At 29.8% G+C, this 8,369-nt stretch overlaps 2 protein-coding genes across 5 annotated transcripts; one reads left to right on the top strand and one right to left on the bottom strand.

The window, feature by feature from the left end:
* Positions 1–601: 601 nt before the first annotated feature.
* LOC108573891 (crossover junction endonuclease EME1) lies at positions 602–2,225 on the bottom strand. The gene is made up of 3 exons (XM_017936376.1): positions 912–2,225; positions 795–848; positions 602–712 (listed from the first exon to the last, which is right to left on the bottom strand). Exons 1-3 carry the CDS (start codon positions 2,223–2,225, stop codon positions 602–604), a joined length of 1,479 nt encoding a protein of 492 aa, XP_017791865.1.
* Positions 2,226–2,682: 457 nt separating this feature from the next.
* Positions 2,683–7,545, top strand: LOC108573861 (catenin alpha). Of its 4 annotated transcripts, XM_017936342.1 has the most exons (9): positions 2,683–2,838; positions 3,251–3,592; positions 3,668–4,400; positions 4,696–4,722; positions 5,419–5,652; positions 5,728–6,330; positions 6,412–7,089; positions 7,231–7,233; positions 7,336–7,545. In XM_017936342.1, the coding sequence occupies exons 2-9, from the start codon at positions 3,276–3,278 to the stop codon at positions 7,498–7,500; spliced, it is 2,760 nt and encodes a 919-aa protein (XP_017791831.1). In that variant the 5' UTR covers positions 2,683–2,838; positions 3,251–3,275; the 3' UTR covers positions 7,501–7,545. The 4 variants fall into 4 exon arrangements, with proteins under 4 accessions (XP_017791831.1, XP_017791828.1, XP_017791830.1 ...); XM_017936339.1 differs by lacking the exon at positions 7,231–7,233; XM_017936340.1 differs by lacking the exons at positions 2,683–2,838; positions 7,231–7,233 and adding an exon at positions 3,145–3,189.
* Positions 7,546–8,369: the final 824 nt, after the last annotated feature.

The raw sequence follows: 8,369 nt of genomic DNA, 5'->3' as shown, positions 1-8,369 counted from the left end.
TAGTAGAAGTTACACTGAATATTTACAACAAATTTCATTTAGATTGCATTTAATCATTTATATATTTTTTACTGTAAGATAGTAGAAAAAGTTGATATGAAACGGTTGAAGTCTTTTTTCTTTTTATAACAAATTTTTAGATACTTTATGTTTAATAAATACTTGTAAAAATGTTAGAGAATTACTTTTATTAACCGACTATCTACTGTAAACAAATATATTGTATATACATTTGGTATAGTAAAAATGTTATATTTCATATTATATAAGGTATCCAAAAATATCTAACGCAAAATTAGACTAATTCGTAAAAAATCGTATATATTTATGTAATAATAAAACATTTTTATTGAGCATTGCTTTTTTTTTATTCAGTCAAATTTTGCGCTAGATTTTTAAATATTTAATACATGAAAAGTTATTAAAGCTTTTATATACACTTAATATTATTCATTTGTACAATACATAAGTATAAATAATTTCCTAGTTTTTTATATGCATGAAATAAGCAAAAAGTTATATAAAATAATAAGTTCATTATGATTTTTTAATTGGCTACTAGATAACAAAAAATAGAGTAACAGAAAGGCATCTACTATTTTTAACTTAATGCATTTTCACCATCCTTGGACATGAACATTAAATATATCTTTTTACTTAATTCTAAGCCAATTTTACGTACAGTTGTAAGTGGTCCAGCAGCTCTTCTAATCTATAAAACATTAAAAATATATTTATGAAATATAAAGGAGAATAATCACAAATAATAATTATAATCAAAATTTATAATTTACCGGGATATCTTTCAACAAATTTATTCCTTCATTATCTGTACAATTCATATAAGCCTGAAAAAGAAAAGCAAAATAATAGAAAGAATAAAATCAGAGTGGTTACATACTAATATTTACTTCTATTAAATATGCAGGGCTTGGATATACAGAACAAATTGCTTCTGCAATTTCAAGGCTACTCAAATGAAATTGACAAAGCTGTTGCTGCCACAATCTTTTCAATCCATTTCCATCTTTATCTACACGCACAGTATTTCTATTGTCTCCCATTACATACCAATCAAATTTGTTTGTTAAATTTGTACTTTTTTCTAATTTATGTGGTATTTCTGCTATAGCCTTGGTACATTGATATACCATCAGTGCTAACTCTTCAGAGTTGTTAATTAATCTACTGCTGCATCCAGAAGTAATTTGTATTTCATTAAGACATGTTTCAAGTTGTTTCCTTGATATTTCTGGAGAGTTTTTGAACTTATCATTATTTTTAGAGCTTGTCTTTTGCATTCTATTTTTTTTCCCTCTTTTATCTGAATTGTTTCTTTGATTTTTAAATATAAAATAGTTTCCTATTTCAAAAATGACTAATATTATGTTATAATTTGGTAATAAATGCCTAATGCTAGAGATAGATGCACAAAAGCCGTCATTTGCTATTTTTGTTACTGTTTCATCCCAATTCCAAACTATTAATATTTGATTAACTTTTTCAACATCTGTTGTTGTACATATTTCATTGGATTCATTAACATAGCTATTTTCAATATTTCTTTTCCACATAATGCTATTTGAAATTAATTCTGCATTAATACTGTATTGCAAATTAGCATCTATCAGTGTCTTTACTATATCTGTAAATGGAGCAAAATTTTCCATACCTTTATCAAGAACAACTTCCATAAATTTCATGCATTCACCAGGTTTAATATTTTTAGACTTCTTAGATGCAAGTGCTTTTGATACTTTTTCTTTCATTAGTTGTTCCTGCCTTTTTAATCTTTCCTTAATTACTTGATCTTTATTTTTCTTTCCTACAATTTTAGCTTTCCTTTGTTTTCTTATGTTTTTACTTTCTTCATATGAATTTTCTGCAGAATCAGATGAATTGGTCACATTATACAAAGACTTTTTAACTTTATGCTGTTTTGAATTCTTATTAAGAATAGTATATTCATAATTTGTTTGCTGTGATAAAGCATAGGAATTAAAATTTGGAGAAGGACTTTTATTGTGTATATTCTGTAAGTTAATTGTTTTATCCTCATTAATGGCATGATCAAATTGTATTTCAGGAAATTCAAAGTCACTTAAATCAAAATCATCATGCGAAGATTTCTTTTCACTTTTATCTTCAGCATTTTTCTGTTTATCAACTAATTCAGCAGATAAAACAGATTCATTTGAATCACTCAAAACAACTATATCCGACATTTCAATTATGTTTTAGTAAATTTCGTATTAAAATATTACATTTCTCTTCTTTCTTTCTTATTATGTATAATTAAATGTTTGCGAAAACAAAAATGACTGTATGTACTGAAATCATTCTCTCATTATTCAAATTATACAGTGTGATTCAAAACACTCGTGCGTGTAAAAGTATATAACGAAGCGTTACAAAAGCGACAAATAGTTGTACTAAATATACAGTGAATGCAATAAGTAAAAACATTCACCAATGAAATAATCTGACGAAATATAATACTTTAGAAGCTTAAAGAAGATATTTTTTGATTGGTTGTTGCATTCTCATGAGAGTAGCATATACTGTGTGTTCTGTGTAAGCATCGCTTTAATGTTCATGTTCCAAGCTTCGGGCGTAGACCGGTTTTGTTCAGCTATCGTTCACTTTTCAACTCTGGCGGAAATAATGACGTCATAAATGAAGAGTAGATGGCAAATGGGTGATACATCGAAGTGATATGGAATTATATATGTTGGAGTTTGGTTTTCAATGTGACTCATTTTGGTAAAAACGAGAAATAGTTTTGCGTGTATTTTATTAACGATTCCATAAGTTCTAAACCGTAGTCTTTTCATGAAGGTAAGAGATTATTATTTCATTCGATATTTTCCGTATGCAAGTGTGAACATTTTTTTTGAATAATCAAAGCATTCTGACGCACCCTTACTCTTTTCAAACATTCATATCTCGTTATCAAGATTATACCTTTCAGTCTCTTTTTTTTGCAAAGAACGAATAAGAAGCGTGCCATTATTACTTATAATTTATATATAACAGTGTGTTATTTTAATAAATTTTGCAAATACCACAACAATAAAGAAGTATAAAAAAATTAATAAAAAGATAGCTTATAATAGTTTGACATTTTTTCTAATTTATTTAATTTACATTGATTTAATAAATTATCTGTACCATACTACAAGAGCACAGGTAATTTTCTCATTATTTTATATGAATGTGATAAATATTTGTCTGTTCCTTTAATTTCCAGAATTGATTTATTTGAAATAACCAAAATGTCAGACCACTTCGGCCCAATAACTCTGAAATGGGATCCCAAAAATTTAGAGATCCGTACTATGTCTGTAGAAAAGACATTGGAACCTTTAGTTTTACAAGTAACTACACTTGTAAATACAAAGGGTCCCAGCAAGAAGAAAAAAGGAAAGTCAAAAAGAGCTAGTGCTTTAGTTGGAACTGTAGAAAAAGCAACTAGCAATTTTATTGAAAAGGGTGAACAAATAGCTTATGAAAATCCTGATATTACTGCAGAAATGTTAAGTGCTGTTGAGGAAGTAAGAAAAACAGGTGCTGCAATGAGCATTGCTGCCAGGTATTATTTCTTTCATATTTTTTAAATGTATGAAGAATTTTAAGTACGTTTTATTATTATTATTGTTATTTTTAGAGAATTCTCAGAAGATCCTTGTTCTTCTTTGAAAAGGGGCAATATGGTTCGTGCAGCAAGGAATTTGTTATCTGCAGTGACACGTTTGCTTATTTTAGCAGATATGGTTGATGTACATTTATTACTGAAATCATTACATGTAGTAGAAGATGATTTGAAGAAATTAAAGAATGCATCCTCACAAGGAGAATTATTAGAAAATATAAAACAATTTGGAAGAAATACATCAGAGCTTATGAATCAAGCTGCAAAACGTCAACAAGAGCTAAAAGATCCCCAATTAAGGGATGATTTAGCTGCAGCAAGAGCTGTTCTTAAAAAGCATTCTACTATGCTACTTACTGCCTCCAAAGTTTATGTTCGACATCCTGAGCTAGCTGCAGCAAAAGCAAACCGTGACTATGTTTTGAAACAAGTATGTGAAGCTGTAAATACCATCAATGATGTGGCACAAGGGAAAACTCCAGTTGACAGTCAACATCCTTATGAAGGGCCTGGAGAATTGGCTGCTGCTTTAGATGATTTTGATGAAAGAATGGTAATGTCTCCACTTGCATACAATGAAGTACGTACAAGACCCAGTCTTGAGGAAAGACTGGAGAGTATTATCAGTGGTGCTGCACTGATGGCAGATTCTTCTTGCACTCGAGACGAGCGTAGAGAACGCATTGTTGCAGAATGTAATGCAGTTAGGCAAGCACTTCAAGATTTGCTGAGTGAATATATGAATAATGTAAGTAGTTCATACATCTTTATGTTTCTGTGATTCAAAAACATATATCAATAAGTTTTCATAATTACAGCAATGTAGAGAAATTTAATTATGTTCAGTTTTTATAATTTATTTTGGTTTGTATCTCTCTCTGTAACATAGCATTCAAATGTACAATACATCATTGCATAATACATACACAGAAACATATGCATTCACAAACATATCCCTAACACATAAGTAACTATATTATTATTTGACACAATTCTTAGTAAGTTCATTCTACTCATTTATTTTTTATTTTTGATGACTGCAGTTACAGCTTGCTCGGGGTGGGAAAAGGGTAAATATGAAATTCTTGTGTTTTTTCACTATTCTTGCATAAAATTTGCAGATTCAGCAAGACGTTTTTGTTGCTAAAATATTGTGTTAATCACAAGTATGACTCATACATTATCTAATAACAAGCACTAATCAAATAATTTTGAATAAGTCAGTGTTCGCAGACTTTTCAATTACCCCCTAATCTGCACAATAGTATATACTACATTGTTTCATTATGTAGGATATATAAAATAAGAAATATTACTGCACAATATGTAATATTCAGTTAATAGAAATAAGATAACTTATAGTGTAGATGAGTAGTGCATATTTTAAACGTAATTTAAAATTTGCATAATTTGCATTTTTTTATAATTATTTTATTTTACATTCTTTTTCTTATGTTTGCTTGTGTACATAGCTTCTTAAAAAAAAAAAGCTAATTTCCATATAACAAATAGACATGTAACTTTTATAACTAGTATGTTAAATTGTAAGATATACTAAACAACTACATTAAAGAAAGTATAGCATCTTCCAAATAATCAAGTAAAATCAGTTTGTTAGTCAATTATCATCTACCCTTTCAATAATCAGTAAAAGATTCTAACATCTTGCACTCTAATGCTGTTAGTAAAACAAAAATAGCATAGATCTTACATGAATATCCATAAATCATTTATTATTTTTGCTAATCGAATATGTCTTTTAACAGATGGGTGTTAAAGAACAATCAGAAGGTTTGGAAAGAGCAATTGATCATATGTGCCGAAAAACTCGCGATCTTCGTAGACAATTACGAAAGGCCGTAGTGGATCATGTGTCTGATAGTTTTCTGGAAACTAGCGTACCTTTGCTGGTCCTCATTGAAGCTGCAAGAAATGGCCGTGACAAAGAAGTAGAAGAGTATGCTCTTGTTTTTACAGAACATGCTAATAAACTAGTCGAGGTATATTGTTATACTGTATTCATCTGAAACATTTATTTTATTATACTTACTAATATGAATATTATATTTATTCAGGTTGCCAATTTAGTGTGTAGTATGTCAGGAAACGAAGACGGTGTAAAAATGGTTCGTTATGCGGCAGCTCAAATTGGAAATTTATGCCCGCAAGTGATTAACGCAGCACGTGTACTGGCAGCTCGTAATCGATCTAAGGTAGCCCTAGATAACATGGAAGTATTTCGACAAGCATGGGAAAATCAAGTGAGAGTATTAACAGAAGCCGTCGATGATATTACTACCATTGATGATTTCTTAGCTGTATCTGAGAATCATATCTTAGAGGACGTAAATAAATGTGTACTAGCATTGCAAGAAGGTGATGCCGATACCTTAGATAGAACCGCAGGTGCTATCCGCGGAAGATCTGCCAGAGTTTGTAATGTTGTTCAAGCAGAAATGGATAATTATGAGCCTTGTATTTACACAAAACGAGTTTTAGAAGCCGTGAAAGTTCTAAGGGAACAAGTGATGCCGAAATTTGCACAGAGAGTAGAAGTCGCGGTAGATGCATTGGGCAGTAATCCCGCTAAAGATGTGGATGAGAATGATTTTATAGATGCATCCAGACTAGTCTACGATGGAGTTCGTGAAATTAGACGTGCAGTTTTGATGAACAGAGTAAGAAAATGCAGAATTTTATATAAAGTTTGTATTTTCTTTGACCACATTCTTTCCATACATATATTTGTCATATTTTAGGCGGACGAGGACTTAGATCCAGAAGATGTTGAACTTGATGAACATTATACATTAGAAACTCGAAGTAAATCGAGTGCTCAAACTGGTGAGCATGGTGTGGATGAATACCCAGAAATTAGCGGTATTACAACAGCTCGTGAAGCTATGCGTAAGATGCCAGAAGAAGATAAACAGAAAATCTTACAACAAGTAGAGTACTTTAAGAGTGAGAAACTGAAGTTCGATAAAGAAGTTGCCAAATGGGACGATGCAGGAAACGATATTATTGTTCTTGCAAAGCATATGTGTATGATAATGATGGAGATGACAGATTTTACTAGAGGTCGCGGACCTCTGAAGACAACTATGGATGTCATTAACGCAGCAAAGAAAATTTCCGAAGCTGGAACGAAATTAGATAAGTTAACAAGACAAATAGCAGATCAGTGTCCAGAAAGTTCTACTAAGAAAGATCTTCTGGCATACTTGCAACGTATAGCATTGTATTGTCATCAAATGAATATTACAAGTAAAGTTAAAGCAGATGTACAAAATATTAGTGGAGAATTAATTGTATCTGGACTTGACAGTGCAACTTCCTTAATTCAAGCAGCAAAGAATTTAATGAATGCGGTAGTTCTTACTGTTAAGGCTTCATATGTTGCATCAACAAAATATCCTCGACAATCTACAGTAACCGTAAGTATTGCGCACGCGGTTCAATTACCTGTATAAGTTCAACGTTTTATATTCTAAATAAGTTAATTATATCTACCATTTACATGTATAATTAACATTAATGTTAAAACTTTTTTACTAACTATCCATTGGACTATGTAGTATGTAAGTATTTATACAACAAAAGTGTAGTAATTTTTTGAAAATTATAACTATTACTTGCATTTTTATTTTTATAATTAACATTTGTTTTGTTTGTTTAATTAGTCTCCAATCGTAGTCTGGAAAATGAAAGCACCAGAAAAGAAACCATTAGTACGTCCGGAAAGACCAGAAGAAGTTAGGGCAAAAGTACGTAAAGGTTCACAGAAAAAAGTGCAAAATCCAATACATGCGCTTTCCGAATTTCAGAGTCCTACAGAAAGTGTTTAAAGTTTTATGTGTAAGTAATTTAATAAAAATGGAACCTAGTATACAGCATCACCTTTGAAAAATCATATAAGCAAGATGTTTTATTTTCTATTGAGTATAATATTGAAACACAAATTCTGTGTTTATTGTTGATTTAGTATGTACCATGAAATATAAAACATAATAATCACTCTTTCTGCAAAACTATATCCTTAGACTGCCAAAGGAATGGAATTAAATGTTTTGTATTAAATGCTGATACATATTTTAAATATCACAAATGCACAATCATATGATAATCTATTACGTATAATATTTGCTAGTAACAGAGCAAGTAAAAAGCAAATTTTAAATGTTAAAAGAGAAATTAATTTCATGGTTATGATTGTGATAAATTAAAAATATTCGTAATAGAACTATAACAGATTGACAACTTGAAAATAAAATATCTTGCACAAAAGAAGTGTCACCATTCTTTATAATGATTGATTCATAAATGATTGAAAAACAAAAAGTACGGTATATGATCGTGTCAATTTTTAAAAAACCTTTAATTAGATCTCAAAGATTGACCTCTTTTTCTAAGATATATGTGAACTTTATATTTCGATTAATAAGGTGTCAAAAATTTTTCATAGAATATAAGAGTGATCTACAATTTAATGCAGCATTATTTGATAATTCATAATGATTACAGCATTTAAATCACTATGAAATATTCATAAGTAAATTACATTTTGCTTACACTATGTTTATAATTTTACTTTATTCATAAATGCCTATAATTGAATATATTTTTTTGCTAATGAAATTTGCAATAAAAAAAAATACGACTATAATACTTAATTGTGTAATACAATCTGTAACATCAATTAAGTATATTCTAGCGA

Source organism: Habropoda laboriosa, unplaced genomic scaffold (genome assembly GCF_001263275.1).
Source record: "Habropoda laboriosa isolate 0110345459 unplaced genomic scaffold, ASM126327v1 scaffold111, whole genome shotgun sequence".
Classification (NCBI taxonomy): Eukaryota; Metazoa; Arthropoda; class Insecta; order Hymenoptera; family Apidae; genus Habropoda; species Habropoda laboriosa.
Note: the sequence above shows the minus strand (reverse complement) of the source record. Positions and strands in the feature narration are given on the sequence as shown.

What these genes read in the sequence shown, in the direction of transcription:
- LOC108573861 (XM_017936342.1), top strand. Translation starts at nt 3,276, where the DNA reads ATGTCAGACCACTTCGGCCCAATAACTCTGAAATGGGATCCCAAAAAT. An exon ending in ATGCTAATAAACTAGTCGAG is followed by an intron (nt 5,653 to 5,727) that starts GTATATTGTTAT and finishes ATATTTATTCAG; the next exon opens with GTTGCCAATTTAGTGTGTAG. An exon ending in GTGCAGTTTTGATGAACAGA is followed by an intron (nt 6,331 to 6,411) that starts GTAAGAAAATGC and finishes GTCATATTTTAG; the next exon opens with GCGGACGAGGACTTAGATCC.
- LOC108573891 (XM_017936376.1), bottom strand. Translation starts at nt 2,225, where the DNA reads ATGTCGGATATAGTTGTTTTGAGTGATTCAAATGAATCTGTTTTATCT. An exon ending in GCCCTGCATATTTAATAGAA is followed by an intron (nt 849 to 911) that starts GTAAATATTAGT and finishes TTTCTTTTTCAG; the next exon opens with GCTTATATGAATTGTACAGA. An exon ending in ATTTGTTGAAAGATATCCCG is followed by an intron (nt 713 to 794) that starts GTAAATTATAAA and finishes AATGTTTTATAG; the next exon opens with ATTAGAAGAGCTGCTGGACC.